Source organism: Enhydra lutris, unplaced genomic scaffold (assembly GCF_002288905.1).
Source record: "Enhydra lutris kenyoni isolate GAN:26980312 unplaced genomic scaffold, ASM228890v2 scaffoldscaffold31, whole genome shotgun sequence".
NCBI classification, from domain to species: domain Eukaryota; kingdom Metazoa; phylum Chordata; class Mammalia; order Carnivora; family Mustelidae; genus Enhydra; species Enhydra lutris.
The window spans coordinates 8877799-8899432 of record NW_019154115.1 but is presented as its reverse complement, the minus strand read 5'-3'; the positions used below and the strand labels follow the sequence as shown (position 1 = coordinate 8899432).

The following is a 21634-nucleotide window of genomic DNA, read 5'->3' as shown; positions in this document are numbered from 1 at the left end:
ATGCTAGAACAAAGGCACTATTGCCTTAAACAAGTAGCTGGCTCCTGGCCCTGAGTGGCCTGGGGAGAGGAGAGCAGGTCTGCACCCTTCCTTTGCAGTCTGCCTTGGCAGTCAGTTCTCCCTTGACTCCAAAGCTGTCCATACCCCTTGGAAAGGGGATACATGCAACTCGAAAGGTGAGCCCTGCTGAATTCAGAAGCCTGAACAGAGAGCTGAGTTCTCTCAGCCTGCTACATGGAAGGAATCAGGTAGTGTTGTATTCACTTACCTATCTTCCTAGAGCTCAGAGAATGAGCAAGTCATGCCCTTAGGTATTCCTCATTGAGTGGCAGCCTATTTTGTAAAGAAATTTTAAAGTAGTCTGAATTTCTAAACATTGTTTCTGTAACCTCATGTGAATGGTATAAAGAGCCCAACAGGTATATATTTTACATGTTTTTGCCTGTGTATTTTTATTCCTATAAAAAAAATATTGCCTGTCTGAAAAGCGGTCCCCACACTCACTCCCTCCATAACCACCCCTTTTAAAAAACTGGTTGGAGTTCTGCTTATTCTTTAAAATATGACAAATTATGGGCTCCATGAAATTTTCTGTAACTGTAGTTGGATTAAATTTTTTCCTTCCTGTCAACTGCTATTATATTTTGTACTACCTATAGGATTTTTAGTGGCTTTTAACCACTATGAGTTGTAGTAGTTATTTATGTATATGTCTTTTTCTTAGTGGGGTTTTTTAAAGAATTGATTAATTTGCTTTTTATATAACTAATTCAGTCTTTGTAGAAAAATTAGGAAGGAAGAAATAAAAGGAAAAATCCCCAATAATTGCACTTCCTGGAGTCTCCAAAATAAACAAATGCTATTAAACATCATTATTGGTGATACTTCATAGCACTTCTAAATGTTTTCACATATTAATGTAGTGGTTCTCAAGTATGAGTGTACATCTAGATCACCCAGGGAGCTTGATAAAACACAGATTCTGGGCTCCATATCCAGCATTCCTGATTCAGTAGCCCTGGGGTGCAACCTGATAATTTACATTTCGAACAAGTTTCCTGGTGATGGGAAGGTTCATGGACCATACCTGGAGAACCACTGAATTAACTCACTTAATCCACACCTTAACCCTGCAAAGTAAGTACCATCATTATTACCATTTACACACGAGGAAACGACTTCCTCAGGGTCACACAGCTAGTAAACAGTAGAGCCAGGATTCAGTCTAGGATACAGTCAGTCCTGAGTTCATGCTCATAATCATGACACTGGACATGTATGGGATCAATAGAACACAGAGCCACTCTGGAGATCGGAAAGATTTCACCATGGAGGTAACTGAGAGGCAAGTCTTAAAAAAAAGGGTGGAAATTCATGGAAGGAGGGTGGTGGTTGGGTATTCAAGCACATTGGAACAGCATGTGTACCATCTTGGAGGAAAGTAAGCACATGGCCATTATTGGAAACATACACAGTTTGGTTTTGCCTATGTAGGCCTTGTTCCCCAGCTGTCTCTTGAAGGCAAAGGTCAGGGCCCTGAAATTCTGTACCAAGTATCTGGCCTATGTTAATGACCACTGAATTCTTGCTGACTAGATTTTCTCTTGATAAGATATAATGAACATGACTTTGTAATGAGGAACTAAAATGTCAACACTTTTCTGGTTAACTATGATAAATAAATTAGGCCATATCAACTTTAAGGTATGTCTTATTGTGAAAATTTGGGCTGCTTTAATCTCATTATGAATAAGATGAATAAGAAATAAAGCTTTCTTTTACTTCTTTGGAGATTAAACTATTTAGCTTAATGAAGCTCTTTTTGTTTCATTGCTTTTTAAAAGTATGCCTATTTACAGGTTTTCAGGTGAAAAGAAATAAAAGCTGTGGAATAAGAATTGTAGTCTTCTGCTCCCCTTAGTTCTGGTGACAGTCATTTCCTGTTTATTCTAGAATGGTTTTCTCTCATTTAATCTTATATCTTTCTTATATTAATTCAATTGATTCTGCTTTAGGATAATAGAAAAATGTGAAAACATTTCAGATAGAAACAAGCTAGTTCATTCAAAAGAAGACAGTTCTTTTAAAAATATTGCTATGGGGAGACACCATATGAAAAATAGAGCTTTATGGTTAACAATAAGAACTAAAAATTCTCCCAAGTTTTTCTCAAATGGCCTTCAGTAGAGAGATAGCCACAAGGGTGTGCACACATTGTTGCTCACACGCACATGTGCACTATTAGAGGGTTAGCCATTTCTCCCATTCCTCTCTGATTTAAATAAGATGGGATATGTGTTTAAGGATAAGTTCTACATCTCTGCCCTGTCCATTCTGTTCTGCAGATTAGGTTACTGATGCTTTGAAAGCATTATATCATTTCCTTATGTCCGTATATCCACTTAAAGTTGGATATATCCAAAAGTTTTCAGAGCACATTTGCGTATATTCTCCATTGATCACACATATTATTTACCTATGATAATTTTTCATACAGGCCAGCTACAAATGCATGCATATTGTGAAAACCCAGATATAGTGTTATGTGGAAATAAGAGTGATCTGGAAGACCAGAGAGTAGTAAAAGAGGAGGAAGCAAGAGGACTTGCAGAGAAATATGGGTGAGTATTTTTGTGGAGGAATCTAGAGAAAACGTTTCCAAATCAAACAGTAGCACATGAATGGATAACAGGAGATGCAAAAGCAAACAGTTGAAACAGCACACTTAGATGTAGGCTTTGGGAAGTATAATATCTACTTTACATATTAATATTATGTGATAATGGGAACCCAAAGAAAAACACTGGGTGAGGGCCATGCCTCAATACCATTTTCTCAATCTCTTGCTGTTCAAAGACACCTTTGAGGGCAAATGCCCTAATTATGTAAGTTGCTTTCCCAAGATGCAAGTAGGAGATGTGTGGGGTAAGTAAATTCTCTCTATTCGGCAAGAAAATTTCGAAACCAGTTCATGTGCTGCTGTAGAGAGTCCCAGCATACAAGAAAAGGCCTATCAGCTTTGAAATTTCTGTGCTGGGAGAGGTGCATGAGCATGAAGATTCCCTTGGTTGTGTTTTTGTGGTGGAGAATCATCTAAATACTGTCTTCTTCCTTGAATTCTGGGAATAGGATCACAGTAGCATTAATTGGACATGAAAGAAGGGGGGTAGCCACTGTTTATTAAAATGTCAAGGGCATCTCTACAAAGGAATTTGTGCTTTGCTTTCTTTCTATCTCTAATACAATGAGAACCCAAGTGTGTATGTATTAATTACCCTTAATATAAATGGGAGGCAGTAAGTGGAGCTGAGAAGGAAGGGGAAGTAGAGAGAGAGAGAGAGAGGGGATGTTACCCAGCTCCTGGCCCTGGTTTTTAGGCAGAATCCAAGGAATCCAGAGGAGGACCTTTCTCTTTTTATTTTGTGACAACTGCTTTGTTCTTCTTTGGGCTGATGGAGGACCAAAGAACACTCAAGGATAGCTTTCACATTGGGAAGGGAATAGAAGGATTAGGTTGGCCAGGTGGGAAGAAGTCAGTGTCTAGAAAGTTTAGAATACCTGGTAAGGAGAGTTGCTGAAATCCTTTGAACATGGAGGGATGTGGTAAGTACTTCTCTAGATCAGTCTGGGAGAGGTGGGTGGGCTAATGTGAAGGGAGGAAATCCTAGAGACAAGAAGATTGTGGTGATCTGCTAGACGGGTATGAGCTGTATTTGTGGAAAAGAAAAAGGAATAAATTGGACAAAATAGGCAAGGGGGCGCAGAATAGGATTTTAGATCTTTTTCAATTCTAGGGGTGGGCAAGACAGCCTGGGGTGGTGGGGCGTATCTATTCCCATCAATTATACTAGCTCGCTCTGGCATATATTTGCAATAGGAAGTGAAGGTTTTCACTCTAGTGTAGATGGTGCTTAACCATGTTAGAAGCCTGAGGAGCTTTTAACAAATGCTTGTGTCTGGGCCTCACCTCTGAGCTTCTGAGGTCATTGGTCTGGAGTGGTTTTTCAGGTAAGATTCAGTGGAAGAAACATACATACGAAGGCATTTGTTATAGGTATTTGACCTTATGCACTTGTGGCAGCTGGTTAAGCCGTCTCTGAGGTGTTGACACTGAAACTTGAAGTCCACAGGTCAGGCAGTCAGGAAGGGAAGGCGGGTTTAAGGTGGGGAGAGCAAACACCAGCAAACACCACCTAAAGACCCATAATAACAGACTGAGACCTGCCTCAGGGTTTGTTGCCTCTGACCGGGATGGTCTGGGTATCCCAGAGAAGCCAGGGACCTTTGTCACAGGGCTAAGCACATGCACCGGGCCGAGGAGTTGGAGAAACTGAAGGAGGGTCTTGGGGAAGGTGGAACAGGTCCAGGTCCAGGTCCTGGTTTATGCAACCACACAAGCCAGCAGCTAAGCAACGAGGTATGAGAGCTACTGAATGGCTGCAGTGCCACCTCCACTCCCTCCGCTCCCCCAGATCTCTCCTGTGATCCACCCTAACTGGAAAGGAAGTTCTGGGAAATGTTCAACCGAACCGAGTTAACATGTTACAAAACCCTGCAGATGAGGGCCTGGGCATCGGTGTCTCGTAGAAACTCTCCGCATGATTGTCAGGTTAGAAGTGCCCGGGAGCTTTCAGCAAATACCTCCTGAGCTTTTGACACAATGCGCCTGGAGTAGTGATTCTGAGGTGGAGGCTGGCAAAGCCCCACAGGCCATTCTGATATGCTCTTCTATCCTTGAGAGGCACTCCGGTAATGCAGTAGGAAGGAAAGAGGGAGGGCTAGATACCACGGAGAGTACCTAAGTGTCGAAACTGGGAGCTGGGAGCTATGTTGCAAGGGGGCGAGGAGGAAGTAAGTGATGAAGCAATGGAAACTGTGGATGCAGACCATGCTTTTGAGAAGTATGTTAGTGAGGCCAAAAGAAATAGGGCATCTAAGGGAGTTAGCTAGATCCAATAATTGTGTCCCCAAGTACCAGAGGGGAGCCAGGATGGACTGCTCCCCTCACCTGGTTTCTTCCGCCTTTTGTTTGTTTCTTCCCTTCTGGTTCTCAGGATTCCACTTCCTGCTTCATAGCAAAGAGCCCAACTTTGCCTTCTGTCTGTAGGTGGAGTCTGGGGGGGGCCAGGGAATGTCTTTCATCTGTTCCCAGCTCACAAGGTCTGGGGAGTACTTCATAAGAGAGGTTCAATCTCAGGTTTCTGAATTCAGTTAAAATGAGAGAAGGCATTTCTATTGGCAAAGAAAGGAAAGAGAGAGAAACTGAATTTCCTTAGGAACTAGGAAGCACAGGGTGCCTGGGTGCTCAGTCATTAAGCGACTGCCTTTGGCTTAGGTCATGATCCCAGTGTTCTGGGATCAAGTCCTACGTCGGGCTCCCTGCTCAGCGGGAAGCCTGCTTCTTCCTCTCCTACTCCCCCTGCTTGTATTCATTCTCTCACTGTCTCTCTCTTTGTCAAATAAATAAATAAAATCTTAAAAAAAAAAAAAGATTAGGAAGCATAAAATATTGTTCTGCAGACACTTGGGTGGCTTAGTTGGTTAAGTGTTCTACTCTAGGTTTCAGCTCAGGTCGTGATCTCAGGGTCGTGAAATCAAGCCCCGTGTTAGGCTCCTTGCTGGGCATGGAGCCTGCTTAAGATTCTAGCTCTCTCCCTCTACCTCCCCCACCACGTACAGGCATTTGCATGCCCTCTCTCTCTCAAATAAATAAATCTTTAAAAAATACTGTAAGCTGTTTGATCATTTCAGAAGCAAAAAGAAACAGTTTAGTGCATATGCATTTCACAAACCTGACATGTAAGTTTAATGATTATTTTCACAGATTTTTCTCATTTTTAATCATAATATTTTCATTGATTGCACGTGTACTAAAGGGCTGTGTTGGTCAGTTCATCTCCATGCTAGTAGTGGTAAAATAGAATAAGGTTTATGGCGTCTCTTTGCATTATTTGTATATTGTCTGATAAATTTGCATTTTGTTACTATTGTGCACCTTTTCCTCTCCAGTACCTAAAAATGAATCATTGGTTCATAAGTGCTTCTCTTAAATATACATGCACTTGAAGAATGAAAGTCAGTGTCTCAGAAAAACTTTGCAAACCTAATAAAGAACATGTTATAGTACAAATATGAAAAATAAATCTGTCTTTGACAACAAGGAAATCTGAGAATAAGACTTTCGTGCAGGAGCCAGAAATGGAAAGGGTGAATTACATGTATGATGAAGAATATCAGAAACTGTGCTGTGTTTAGTAGACTAAGAATCCATTTACATCTAATTCCTTTTAATTTTCAGGTTTTTCTAGAACAAGGGCAAAATAATGCTTTCTAGTATGTTATATTGAGTAATATTGTCAATGAAGTCAGAGAAAGGAGCAAAACAGGTTTGCCCAAACTTGTCCTCCTGCCAGTCAAAATAAGGATGGTCTACACTGTTACCAAAACACTTTAAGAAAATAGCTACAAAGTAAAACATGTTGGAAGGGCAAACAGAACCAGCATTGGCAACATTCCTCTTTGAGGTGATACTATTGGATCTCAAACCTTAGTGTGTTTCAAAATTGCCTGAACTCTGACTCCTAAGGAATTTCTGATTAGTGGCTCTGGGGTAGAACCCAGAAATTCGTTTCTAACTGATTCCCTCCTGCAGGTGGTTGAAGGTAGTGCTTTGAGAACCAATGGCATGCGTATCAAGTTACTACAGGTGTGCACACTGGCAGATACTTTTGTTGATGGTATAATTGGATAAATCATTAGAGAATATGAAGCATTGTCTAATGTGCCTTGCATGGGTGAGGGAAATGTGCTTAATGACTCATCACTGGAAAATCCATGTTTGAGGAGGGAGGATACTTTTTCTCTCAGTTGATTAAATCCGCTGTAATATAGACTGGAACTGGACACTGGGATGGTACTGAGGGTATGCCAGCCATAAGTGAGCAGGCAAGGACTTGGTGAGTTAAAAACGGCTGCATCTAAATGCCCTCTCAGTCTTCTTTTCTTACACAGGATAGTTGGTGGTCATTACAAGCCTTTCCATTTTTGATTCTGAGTTGAAGGACATACAGAAAATTGTGAATACGATGAAACCGTGATAATTGAATGTGTACATATTTCATGTGCTATACAAAGGAATGGGTAGAACATTTTTTAAAATTGAGAAATAATTGATATATAACATTGTATTAGTTTTAGGCATACAGTGATGATTGGATATATGTATAGATTGCCACCACAATAAGTTTGGTTAATATCCATTAGCACATACAGTTATAATTTTTTCTTTTTCTTCAAAGATTTATTTATTTATTTGACAGAGAGAGAGCAAGCATACAAGCAGGGGGAGCTGCAGAGGATGAGGGAGAAGCAGTCTTCCCGCTGAGCAGGGAGCCCGATGTGAGGGTTGATCCCAGGACCCCAGGATCATGACCTGAGCCAAAGGCAGACTCTTAACTGACTGGGCCACCCAGGCGCCCCAATTGTTTTTCTTCTGATGATAACTTTTACGATCTACTTTCTTAAGGGCAGCAAATTTAAGATGACTTTTTCCCCACTGAAGCATGGTGCCTGTTGATGACGAAGGTGTTCAAGAGTTTCTGGATTAAAGAACGTGTTAAAAACATTTATTTACAACATTAATAATATGAGCACAGACCGTTTCTGGGTTTTGAGTGGCTTAGCTCAGCAGAATGCCATGTCCTAGCTAGACTGAAACGTGGCATGAATAACTTGATCGCCAATAATTTGATTCTTTGTATACTTTATGACATCCTTCCTTCATTCAAGAAATAATGATGTATCATTGGGCAGGCATGTTTTAAAACCACACACCTAAACTAAAACTAAACATACAAGACTGATTTTCAGAGCCCCCCGCAACTCCGGGGAGGACCTAGATTTCATCTGGCACAATCTTGTGGGTTGAAATGGTCCATACACCTGTCCTTCCTTGTAAGTGCTTGCTCATTTAGCATTCAACAGACTGTGAAAAGTAGTGAGACTCATTTCTTAATTTAGTGAAAAAATTTTCCATGATCTCTGGATCCACATGTGAGCCAAATAATCCAGAACCATTCAACAGCACCATCAAATACACTTGCTTTCATTCCTGGTAACCTGTAACTATAATCTAGGATCTTCTAGTTTTGGGGAAATAAATAATAGAAATCAGCTTGATGTGGATCCTGACCAATATATTGCATAAGCAGGATCTAGATATCCTGGTGAAAGGCTGTAAGTGATAATAATACCCCCCTCATTGATTGATTTGAAGTCGTTTGCCATTTTGCTCATATTTCATATTTATTTTAAAATCTATGACTAATATATTTCTTTTTAAAAAATGTATCATAACTGGTGTTCTGCATGCATTCCAAACAGCTGTTGAGTGGTCATTTTTGAATTGAAAATTACAAATAGCTACACAGGATTTTTTCAAAGATTTGGTCTATCCTGGCCCTAGTAATGCTCCATTAGCACCACCGTGTGGAGAGAAGGAACCATATCACTCTATGGTTAAAAAGGGCGACAATTGATCCTCTTGAATGTCAGCTAATTTTACTAAATTTTTGCCTAGTAAGTTTTAGAAAAAACAGAATATTATTATTTTTTTAAAGATTTTATTTATTTGTCAGAGAGAGAGAGAGAGAGAGTGAGCACAGGCAGACAGAGAGGCAGGCAGAGGCAGAGGGAGAAGCAGGCTCCCTGCCGAGCAAGAAGCCTGATGTGGGACTCTATCCCAGGACGCTGGGATCATGACCTGAGCCGAAGGCAGAGGCTTAACCAACTGAGCCACCCAGGCATCCCCAGAATATTATTTTTAGAGAAGAAAAAAGTCCATTAGAGTCAGATTTATTGAGCACTTGCTGGATGCTATGCTTGTGCATCTCATTTTCTCCTTGCCATGACTCCATGAACCACTGTTACCCTCTTTACAGGTATGGAGAAGTGGTTGGATGATGTACCCAGATGCCTTCGAAAAGTGAATATCAAGAAGATGTGGACATAAAAATAGTACTAACTCTATCCTCTAGACTCCTTTGTCCTTAGCACAAGCTGGACAGACCAGTTTTCAAATGTGAACACAAAGGCCCATGTCTGTCCTTGGAGCATCATTTTGTTGTGGAAATAAAGTCTTATTTCAGGTTCTTCTCTGTGGATCTCATTTGCTTCTCCTCTGACGGCTTAAAGAGTAGAGAGCAGAGCAGAGAGAACTCGAGCATTCACTAATTCCTGTAGAAACAAAGATCACATTGCCCCAGTTGTTCAAAAGACTCTGAATGATTAGTCTAAAGATTAAGATTGTTAGGGCTCCTGAGTGTTTCGGTCGGTTAAGCGTCTGCCTTCAGCTCAGGTCCCATGATCCCAAGTTCCCGTCACTAAGCCCCACATTGGGCTCCCTGTTCAGCGGGGAGCCTGTTTCTCCCTCTGACTCTCACTCTTGCTTGTGCTCTCTCTCTCTCTCTCTCTTTCTCAAATAAATAAATACATAAAATCTTAAAAAAAAGATAGTTAATCAGACTCCAGGTCACATGACCTGGAACTTCACAAATTGTAGGATAATATCCTCGAAGGAGAGAAGGTTGTTCCTTGAATTTGGAGTCAAATTGTTAAGGGGCATCTGGGTGGCTCAGCCGTTAAGTGTCTGCCTTTGGCTCGGGTCATGATCCCAGGGTCCTGGGATTGAGCCCTGCATCAGGCTCCCTGCTCGGTGGGAAGCCTGCTTCTCTCTCCCCTGCTACCCCTGCTGTGTTCCCTCTCGCTGTGTCTCTATCAAATAAGTAAATAAAATCTTTTAAAAAAAACTACGTTAAGTGAAATAAGTCAAGCAGAGAAAGACAATTGTCATATGGTTTCACTCATATGTGGAACATGTTGGGTCCGTTATCAAAGGAACGAGACTGAGACAAAGTGAAAGTTATGTAAAGCTTTATTCTATGCCAAGCATTATAAGTCAGACTGACCGGCCAGGGCCGCCTCCGAAGAGAGCGACACCCCCCCTCCTTGGTCTTACGGGTTAGTTTTATACGGCGCAACCACAGACCTCTATGTATGTGGCTTTGGCTGATTGGATGTGTCTCTTACCTGTGTGTTTTAGTAACAGTTACCTGGAACTGATATCAATAACTGTTGAGGTGTTTATTAAACAAAATGGCCTTGTTTTAGGTGTGTGTTTTAGCAACAGTTACCTGGAACTGATATCAGTAACTGCTGAGGCATTTATTAAACAACAAAATGTCTACCTAGGCAACATGGAGTCACTTTGGCTAAGTAGGCCCAGGCAGGCCCTAGGGGTTTAACAGGTTTTAACGTGGAATCGACCCCAACAGAACATAAGCAATGGCACAGAGGACAATAGGGGAAGGGAGGGAAAACTAAATGGGAAGAAATCAGAGAGGGAGATGAACCATGAGAGACTATGGAACCCGGGAAACAATCTGAGGGTTTCAGAGGGGAGGGAGGTGGGGGCGGGGGTAACAGGGTGGTGGGTATTGAGGAGGATACATGTTGTGATGAGCACTGGGTGTTATACTAAACTAATGAATTGCTGAACACTACATCAAAAACTAATTATGTACTATAGAGTGGCTAATTGAACATAATTTAAAAAATCATCTTTTTTTTTTTTTAAGATTTTATTTATTTGACAGAGAGAGACAGCAAGAAAGGGAGCATAAGCAGGGGGAGTGGGAGAGGGAGAGGCTTCCTGCTGAGCAGGGAGCCCTGATGCCATGCAGAGCTGGATCCCAGGATGCTGGGACCATGACTGAGCCAAAGGAAGATGCTTAACGACTGAGCCACCCAGGTACCCTAATAAACTACATCTTATTAAAAGATGTACAATATTTCTATGAGTGAATTAAAAAATTATAACTTACCTCCTATACCCTGAAGTTCTACCAATTAAATACTTGCTTAGGGCACCTGGGTGGCTCAGTTGATTAAGCAACTGCCTTCGGCTCAGGTCATGATCCCAGAGTCCGAGGATCGAGGCTCGCATCAGGCTCCCAGCTCCACAGGGAGTCTGCTTCTCCCTCTGATCTTCTCCTCTCTCATGCTCTCTCTCACTGTCTCTCTCTCAAATAAATAAATAAAATCTTAAAAAAATAAATAAATACTTGCTTAAGTTAGTAAATATATTAAATAGCTTATAGGTCTGCTAGAGGTACCAGTCATTTATACCTTAGTATTAATCAGTAAAGTCAGATCCCTTTCTCTCTGCATTTGGTGAAGGTCACTTGGGGCAATGAGGAATCCGATAGGGACTCATGGTAGGCAGATGCTTTGGAGCATGAAGCACTTCAGCAAGGACAGGTCTGAGTGAGCCAACTCTGACGTAGGGAAGGAAGCATGGTCCCAGGTACTAGAATTTAGGACAGTACTATAGATCAGTTACCTTACGGATTAAATCAATAGTTTGTAAGCTAGTTTGGGAATTTAATGTTTATAATGTTGCTCAGGTCTCTTGGAGCTATGACTGTCCGTGACTCAGTGACACTGTTTCTATGGGATGATGTGTTCTGAGTGTTAAACAACAAAATTACAAGGAAACTTTTGTACCTACCCTATTCTGTGTTGGAAATAAGAAACATTTATCAGTGACACAAGTATCAAAAATGACACATTTCCTATGTGTCAGTTCAGATATAAACACTTTAAATGTTAACTTATTTAATCCTTACAAGAAGGCACTGATATTATTTAGTTTTATGGGTGAAGCAACTGAGGCACAGAGTTTCATGGCTTGCCAGGGTCGTTCTTGGATTTGAATCCAGGCAGCCTGACTTCAGAGATTATGGCTCTTAACCTTTGTCCAAGATGTTTCTAACTTCTATATGTAGATTTCTATAGATTTTTATGCATAGATTTTTATGGATTTCTTTCTATGCATAGATTTTTATGGATTTTAGAAGTATTTTCAACTTGTGATTTCTCATTTATGCCTCAAAAATAACTGAGGCAATTTTCAGGAGCTGAGAGGGAAAAACAATGGAAAATGCAAATAGCTTAATGGAGATTCAGTTGAGGAAATCAATGAGGCTCAGGACTTGAACTCAAAAGCTATTTTTATAATGGACTTTAAGGGGATTTCAAAAAATCAGATGTGCATTACTATGATAAAGTTCTGCTCACTTTTCTTTCTTCCTTTCCTTTCTTTTTTCTTTCTTCTTCCTTTCCTTTCTTTCCTCCTTCACTCCCACCTTCTCTCCTCCTCCTCTTCCTCCCCCTCCTCCTTTTCTTTCTCTTTCTCTCTCTTTTTGCCTTTCCAATTTCAGCTTATTATTCTTGGGGAGAGGGATGAATTTTACCATTGCTTTTCCATGAAACAATTTATTTCTGAATGGTGATAGAATTTTTTTCTAAAGATTTTATTTATTTATTTGTCAGAGAGAGAGAGAGAGAGAGAGAGAGCGAGCACAGGCAGACAGAGTGGCAGGCAGAGGCAGAGGGAGAAGCAGGCTCCCCACAGAACAAGGAGCCCGATGTGGGTGGGACCCGATCCCAGGACGCTGGGATCATGACCTGAGCTGAAGGCAGCTGCTTAACCAACTGAGCCACCCAGGCGTCCCTGGTGATAGAATTTTTAAGCCTTCTTTTTAAGTATGAGAAATGTTCTGTAGACTTTAAATGATTCTTCATGGTGTAGTTGAGAAAGCATAGGATGAAGAAAATATAAGTATTGAAATTTTGAGAATTCTCAATCTCAAAGTATTCCTGTAACAATGGTAGCATAAAGCACCATTCCAATGATTTAGCTCAAAAACATCATAAGTGCTTGATAAATAAGTGTTGAATCCCCACAAAGGATACCCTCTTAATACTTGGTAATCAAATACTGCATGTGACCAGGGAAATGGGAAAGATGCATTATCTTCTTTTTGTGGATAAGGCAGCAGATGAAGGTGGAATTAAGAAGACTGATAACAACGAAGATGTAGCCAGGCAGGAGGTTCAAAAAGATTAAGACCATGTAATTTGCACAGCATACCATTCTCTGATTAATGTGTTTTAGAGTTAGTCTGAGGGATCTGATTGTGGGCATGGTAGAATCGGTGGAGCAACCATGTCTCACAGTACTCACAGGTGGATGGATAAATGCTCAGATGAATTATGAGTTCCTCATCCAGTTATTTATTTATTTATTTATTTATTTATTTATTTGACAGAGAGAGAGAGATCACAAGTAGGTAGAGAAGCAGGCAGAGAGAGAGAAGCAGGCTCCCCACCAATCAGAGAGCCCGATGTGGGGCTCAATCCCAGGACCCTGACATCATGACCTGAGCCAAAGGCAGAGGCTTAACCCACTGAGCCACCCAGGCGCCCCTCCTCATCCAGTTTTTAAGAGCTATCCTAAAGCAGGAGAGAATTGAAGAGATCCAGTTACAGGGCCTGTCAGCTCTTACAGGAAGTGTGCAGATAATAAGATAGCATCACAAAGAATCATAATGGAGAAATAGCCTTCCATTCCTACACGTGTACCCCCTAATGTGCTTAGTGACATGAGAAGCAAAGCAGCTGTGGAAAGATCTATAAAAGCACTAGAAAGTTTAAAAAAGAAATCTATAAATAAAGCTCTTTTTAATATATTTATTATATATAATATTAATATATAATATTACATATTATATATATTTATATATAATATTACATATTATATATATTTATATATAAAGCTCTCATTGTAGAAGCTGCTCCTAGCCAAGAAATAATAGAAAGAGTAACTGACATTGTAATCAGAGTCACTGATGTAGTGTTAACATTCTAGGAGAACATGAGAAAACAAAGGTGTTCTCCAAGAAAATTAATACTGGTGGAGGATTTTAAAGTCCCCATAAATGTAAGGAACACTTTACTGAATTCAATTGCAGAACACCCTGAGGTTCTCAAACAACTTTATTTTGCAGTTTTTATATCTCAGAGCATTTTGGTGAGATTTCTTACTAAATGGTAGACATGAACTCAATAGTTTGAGAAAATAAAGTTTTATCACTGTTTTCACGGCTTCATTAAGAAGCAGGAAGAATGTAGAAGTTGATTAATCCACTAAGACTAACCCACTGCAAGAAGACTGATTTCTCAAAATTATGTGAGAAGCAGCCTTATGGTTTTGAAACTATATTTTGTGAGTTATTACAAGTTTAAAGAAATTTACCAAGATCCTTGGATAATAAAGGACTGATGTCCTTGAGAAACTCTGAGATGTTGTAGATTTTAGAATGTCTTCAAGTTTATGGCCCAAGAATACAGCCTGGAGTTGACAAGTGGCAAAACCTTTGATGAACACAGCCAGTGAGCTTGCATTCCTCTCTGATGTCAGTCCCTCTCTCCCGCAAGTGCAGCAAACGAAAGGGATTTGTTCTGGATATCCTCATACAAAGTAGATTAGTTTGGAACCAGTAGAATTTATGGTTAAGTTGGTTACACTGGAATCAAGCCACTGTGGGTTCAAATCCTAGCCCTGCTACTTTCTATCTTTATGAAATTGGGCAAATCACTTCATCTTTCTGAGCCTCAGTTTAATCATCTGTGAAATGGGAATGAAAATTTCCAGAGGTTTTTCTCTATTAGGAGTGAAGTGTCAATTATTTTTGAGTCTTTTTTTTTTTTTTTTACTTTACTGTTGTGGTAGTTTTTGGTTTTTTTTTTTAAGATGTTATTTATTCATGAGAAAGAGAGCACAAGCAGGAGAAGGGGCAGAGGGAGGGGGGAAAGAGACTCCTTAGCAAGCTGGGAGCCCAGTGCAGGACTCAATCCCAGGACTTTGGGATCACGACCTGAGCTGAAGGCAGATGCTTAACCCCCTGAACTGCCCAGGTGCCCCTGTGGTAAAGTGTTTTTATTACCTTATATATTTATCCTCATTTTTGAAGTTGAATTATCAAGGGCAAAGGTCACTGTCTTTTCCCTCCATATGTTGTTACCTGAGTTGTCTCTGTCTTGCAGAATTCCCTACTTTGAAACTAGTGCTGCCAACGGGACAAACGTAAGCGAAGCAATTGAGATGCTCCTGGACCTGATAATGAAGCGAATGGAACGGTGTGTAGACAAATCCTGGATTCCTGAAGGAGTGGTCCGGTCCAATGGTCACACCTCTAGAGATCACTTGAATGAAGAAAAGGAGAAGGGGATCTGTGGCTGTTGAAGAGTCCAGTGAGCTACACAGTCATTCAAGTGGCCCGTGTCTGTGGTCTTTTCTATGGGCGATACATGGCACAGAGAGAGATGAACAGGCATAGCGTACAAACTGCTTCTACCATTTCAATTAGATCTCTCTGGTTTTAAAATTTATTTGCTGCAGCTCTGTAAATACTTAACATTCAGCCCCAGAGTTATGAGAAATATTTCGCAGAGCCACAAGTGCCTTATAAAACCTTAGTGCATGGTAGTAGATGATTCAGAATTGAGGAATTCGTAGCCACAACAGAGTGCATTTATTATGTAGAAAGACTAAAGATACCATCATCTGCCTTAACATACATCAGTCCAGAGTCTAACACTCAAAATCTTAGATACAATGATAAAACTACCAATCTTTAATCCAAATTAAAAAACCCTACTACTCGTACTGTGGGTGACCTTATAAAATGCCATCTAAACCACTTGATTGTTAAATAAGAATATACACGAACATCATTTCAATGTCCTTGAGTATTAATTTATATGAACAGTGTCTTTAAAATGAATATAGCATAGATGATGCTTTTATCTATAGACTGGATAAAGTGGATTGACCAATTGTATATTCACTATGACTCTTGTTGGTAGGAAGGGGATTGGGGATGAGGTTAGGGGTACCTTAATATAGTATGAGCAACGGAAGTGGGGCTTCTAGCTTCCTGCTATATTCCCACTGCTCTGAAGGGTTGATTGAAGGATCAGGGAATTAAATTTTTGTGGCTTTATTTCACTATGATCTGTGTGTTTATACTTGGCCTACACGCTGGCCACATTTGAACATAGCTGGTGCTTATGCCAAAGTTATTTGTGATAAGTAAGCATTTAGCTTCTTTTTCTTCATATTTATAATGTTGGTCTGGCATCCTCAGACTGCAGTTTTAATTAGCTTGTAAACTACTAATTTTTTGTCTTCACCGTCATGCTTTGTATTATTGATATTTGCAACTTGTTTTATTTTTACAGTGGTGGAATTGAAGGAATTAGATTTTAATTACATAAAATGTTTGCTATCTGGTAGAAGAAGGATGTTTGTATTTAAGCAGTTACATTTATACTATAGCTCAATATAAGAAAAATGAAGCCTTAAATAACCTATATTTTTTATTGAGATCACAGGCATTTATTGTACTTGCTGGGTCTTGCCAAGATCATGAATTCCTCTGCATTGCCTAAGTGTCTTTGTATCAGATTAAAGTTAGTTTTAAAATATGCTTCGTGGCAGGCGTTTATAAAGGTCATAGGGGAAATTCTTATTTATTAAAGTGGTTTAAGTAAATTAGATTAAAATTTCCGAAGAGTTTAGTGGCTATTTAGAAAGAATTACCATTCATTATAATTTAAACAAAGAATAATAATAAATGCATATTGTGGTGGCAAATGATTGGAAGAACTGTAGTTAGGAGCATATAGCTATGATGGAAGTAATTACTTTTACATGGTTATTTTCAAATAGCTTTTTATTGAGTATCTATCCTATTTCTTTGCCACTTCCTTCCTACTACTCCCTTAAAAAAATTAGCTGTGATTAGTAAAATCTTATATGTTTCTATCCTTGGAGTGAAGACTTCTTTTAAATACTAAGAAAGTCATTGAGTCCTATGCATTTGGATTGTGTATTCCAGTAAGGAAAAGATCCAGACATTACAAGATAGTGCCCTAATCACAGCAGTACCTTCTAAAGTTGCTGTAGACTTCAGTGGAGCAAATCCTAATTTTACAGCTATGTATCAGGCATCATTTTATATGATCTGTTATGTAGTTCAAAAGAAGACAATATTTGTATGTTTCACTTTTAGCAATTAGCAGTCAGCTAATTCCCCATTGGCTTTACGCATAATACACAATTAAACATATGCATGATACAGTACACATGCAAGAACTATCTTTAATTATTGAAATAACCTGTATTCTCTTTGGAAATCCTTTGTTTGAATTTGGTGTTAAAGCATCATTTTTGGGCATCAGTACATTTTTCTATTTATAAGACTGTAAAAGTGAAGTGTATTCTAAGCGAACTTTGTGCCAATTAAGCTTTTAATTAAAAAGTGGTCTAGTCTGCCAAGTTTGTGTGTGAATATAACTTCATTATACTTCTCCTTCTGAGGTATTCTAGGTTATTCTGGGGATTCTGCTCATTATGGAGTCTGCTTGAGCTTCTACCTCTCCCTCTGCCCCTCCCATTCATGCTGTTTCTCTCTCTCTCAAATAAATAAATGAATAAATCTTAAAAAAAGAAAAGATATAAACTCCATGACAAATGGGACTCAGGCAACTTTCTTCAGAATTGTGTTGCCACTATACAGAAAAGGGCCACTACACAGTACATTATTGGTGAACTGCGCAGAGGACTTCAGTGGCAGCAGAGTCAACTGAATGAGTTTTCAAAGAGGAGTCACTGTTAATGTTCAAAGAGGCGTAGAATTTGAAAATAAAAACAGCTTCAAAAATGTTTAGACGGGCTCACATGTGTTTATGGTTTATGTGAGAAATTGGGAAATCTGAGAAGTACATTCTGTATCTTAAAGTTGATGGCAAGGTTGCTACAATCTAACAAATGTTCAAAGGGAATGTTTTGATTGACATTTTTATAAACTGGAAATTTCTGTATGGTATTTTATTTCTAGGACTTCTATTTTTGGCAGTATTGGTGACTATATAACTGGAAAGTTCTTCCACTATAAAACATGTAGATAATGCTGAATAGAATATAATGAATATATTTTTTAAAGATTTTATTTATTTATTTGACAGACAGAGATCACAAGTAGGCAAAGAGGCAGACAGGGGACGGCCGGGAGGGAGGGAAAGCAGGCTCCCTGCTGAGCAGAGAGCCTGATGCGGGGCTCAGTCCCAAGACCCTGAGATCATGACCTGAGCTAGTCCCAGGACCCTGGGATCATGACCTGAGCTGAAGGCAGAGGCTTAACCCACTGAGCCACCCAGGTGCCCCATAATGAATGTATTTTTTAAAAAATATTTTATTTATTTATTTGACAGAGAGGGAGAGAGATCACAAGTAGGCAGAGAAGCAGGCAGGCAGAGAGAGAGAGAGAGACAGAGAAGCAGGCTTCCCGTGGAGCAGAGAGCCCGACATGGGACTCCATCCTAGGCGCCCTGAAATCATGACCCGAGCTGAAGGCGGAGGCTTAACCCACTGAGCCACCCAGGCGCCATTTTTAAAATGTAGTATTGATCTTTCAATAAAGTAAGGGAAATATTCTGCGACCACCCCTTTCCTCCCGCAAAATAGACAATAACAGGGCGACAGCAATGGCAGCAACAGAAAGAAATTTCAACAACTTGATACTAAGTCTGGTTTGCTTTTGGTTTCATTTTGCCAGTATTAGTAACCAAGGTGCTTGGTTTTAGTGACTACATGCCATTAGGGGAGAAAGTCTTAGATATGGTGGAGGTAGGGCACTGGAATGAAGAAGCCCTCACCCCCAAAGAGACAAAAATCCAGGATCCACTCTATGTCTCAGTCTCTCCTGATAAACGTAGAACTTTTTATACGGGTTTAGGTTCAAATTTATAGTACCTACTTTTTTTTTTGTCTGAGAATGGCTAAGCCAAGAAGTTAACATTAAAAAGTGATTTGTGACTGGTACTACTTCTGGACGACTTAGTAGAAGCAAAGCAAAATCTTTTCAGAGGGAACATCTCCACCCACACTTTACAGGACTCTTCCAGAAAACACTCTACAAGGATGAACTCGCAATTAAAAATGACAACCCATTCCTTCACTGCTCTCTCAGCCTCAATCATGAGTAAGGGTCAGTAAACCCAAAGCAGCAGTATTTTACACTTAAGAACTTCAAATAATATATTTATCAGATGGGGATCATAAGGTAAAAATGTTTAAGAAAATTAAAAACAAAAGAAATTGAAACACCTGGAAAAAGAAGGCATTATTATTAATTTTAAATATTTTATTTATTTATTTGACAGACAAATCACAAGGAGGCAGAGAGGCAGGCAGAGAGAGAGAGTGGGGGGGGGGAAGCAGGCTCCCTGCTGAGCAGAGAGCCCGATGCGGGGCTCGATCTCAGAACCCTGAGATCATGACCTGAGCCGAAGGCAGAGGCATTAACCCACTGAGCCACCCAGGCGCCCCAAGAAGGCATTATTAAAGTTACAAAATTGGATTGAATGAAGACTTCATGTATGAAAAATATTGCCATCGATATTCAAAACTTAATGGTCAAAAGTTGAATAGCGAGTTTGACACAGTTGGAGAGAATTAGTGAACTAGAAGCTAGTTTGGAGGAAATTACACAGACTTCAGCAGAGATAAAGAGCAACTAAGGAAAGAGATACAGAGGAAAGATAAAAGCTCCAATTTATATCCATTAGGAATTCTAGAAGAAGAAATTAGAGAAAATAAAAGAAGCAATATAAGAAAAGAGCTGAAGATTTTTTAGTAATGATAAAACACATACTTTCAGATTCAGAAATCATGTCTCAAGCAGGATGAATGAAAAGAAATAATATTTCCAAGATTTTAGCTCAATTTATTGGATGTGGTCTCCATGTCTTTCTCTCTTTTCGCATGCATTCTGTTGTAATAATTGGAAAGAAAAAAGCTTTGAAGACAGGCTACTCATCCATTCAACCTAAAGTAAAGTACTGAATATGCTTATAGGCTGAAAGGAACAAAGACTCCAATGAAACCTTAGGGCACGGGATTAAGACCACTGATAAAGGATGTGGCCTCTGATATTGAAGGTAAGAGGGGGATGCTGGGTGATCATGTAAGTGAGAAGGGTAGGAGATTTCTTTTTTGAGTAGCAGGATAAAACAGAGTTGTGAGGGAATTGTGTAAATAGCTTGGGAGGACTGGTGAGACTCTTCTGTAATTGTTGATGGGAATAAGAGAGGGAGAGGATTTAACAAGGATTAAATAATTTTCAGTCTCTTGGTTGACAATAAATTTTGGGCAAATGTTTATTACTAACATTTCTGATATGTGCCTTTGTTGTTAACATTGTTCTGGAATTACTAGTCAAATGATTAGAGAAGAAAAGTAAATATAATGACCAGATGAAAGGAAAAATTATATGTATTTATTGATTCTAATTAGACAAACTGATTCTAAAGTTAAACTGAAAAAATAAACTTTAAAGAATAGCCAGAGAAGCAATGAAAAAGAAGGCCAAGAAAGTGAGAGAAGGGCTGCAGGTAAACCCAGTTATTTAAAAAATTACAATTTAAACATTTCAGAACTGGCACATAAAGAGACATTTTGAATTAGTGGAAGAAAATGATGCCTTACTCAACATACGTTATTAGAAAAAAACAAGACAAAACTGGAATCCTATGTCATTTATACTTAAGTAAATTCCAGATTAGTTAAAAATTCAAATGTGAAAAATACTGTAAAAATAATGGAGAAAAATTGTTGAAAAACAACTTTGCAGAGGGAAATGCCTTCTAAGCAAAACAGCAAATCCAAAACAAACAAAAGTATGAGTTTGGATATATACAAAGGAAACTTCTGGATGGAAAAATACTATAGGCAAAATTTAAAATATCAATAAATTGGGAAATAGTATCTAATGTCAGCAAAGCACTAACTTTCTTAATACGTAAAGTGCTGTTAAGAATCACTGTGGGGCAATTCACAGAACAAAATAGATTTTGAAAATTTGGAAAAATTCTTAACCTCATTCATAAATAAATGCAAGTGAAAATAATAATGAAGTAAATTTTAACCTCAAACTGGTAAAGATTATTTTTTTGACAAGGATGTAGTGAAATCAGGATCTTAGTGGTTGTTGTTGAGTGTTAATTGGTAAAACCTTTTAGAGAGCATTCAGTATTAGCTTCCAAATTTTAAAAGAATACCTATCATATCCTCTGACCTAGCCTTTCTCTGTAAACTCTCTTTTGGAAGAAAAAAAAAAGTGTATCAGTAAGTGATAGAGTAGGCATTTAGTTAGAAGTGAGCTGGAGGCAAGGAAGGCGATGAACAGGTGACACGTTAGAAGCCTGGGGGCACAACATCCTGACTTTGTGGCATCCAAGTCCCTGCGGCTAACAGACCAAGAATCGCAGGTGCAGAATTGGCTCTTCTCTTCCACCTCTGCCCCAGGGTAACCCCTAAACTCATTATAACACATTTGCATTGCGCTTTTAGCCCCACTCAGTGGGCAAAGGCTGCCTTGACAGTTTTGGTTCAAACCTTATAGGGTCAAAAACTCCCCCTCCCCAAACTGTGGGAGGAGTCCCGCAAATGATTGGAAGCAGCCTCCATTAGAGACCGTGCCTCTTGGAAGAAGACCCCCGCTCCTATAAAAAGAAAGAAACCCTCTAGTCCTAGAGCAGTCGCCACCTCTGGGCCAGCCCACTCTCTCACCTCGAGAGCATACTGTCCTTAATAAACTGCTTTCTGCTTTCTATTTCCCTTCTGTCTTTGCTGGAGTGCAAAATTCCTTGCCAGGAATATAAGGATGTT

General features: G+C 39.5%; 1 protein-coding gene across 1 annotated transcript in view; it reads left to right on the top strand.

The window, feature by feature from the left end:
• Nucleotides 1-17242, top strand: part of LOC111153235 (RAB27A, member RAS oncogene family) — a 79759-nt gene extending 62517 nt beyond the window's left edge. Inside the window, exons 6-7 of the mRNA XM_022512136.1 lie at nucleotides 2498-2621; nucleotides 14947-17242. Coding sequence (XP_022367844.1) covers nucleotides 2498-2621; nucleotides 14947-15145 — 323 coding nt within the window. The 3' untranslated portion in view covers nucleotides 15146-17242. The remainder of the gene's footprint in view (nucleotides 1-2497; nucleotides 2622-14946) is intronic.
• The last annotated feature ends 4392 nt before the right edge of the window (nucleotides 17243-21634 follow it).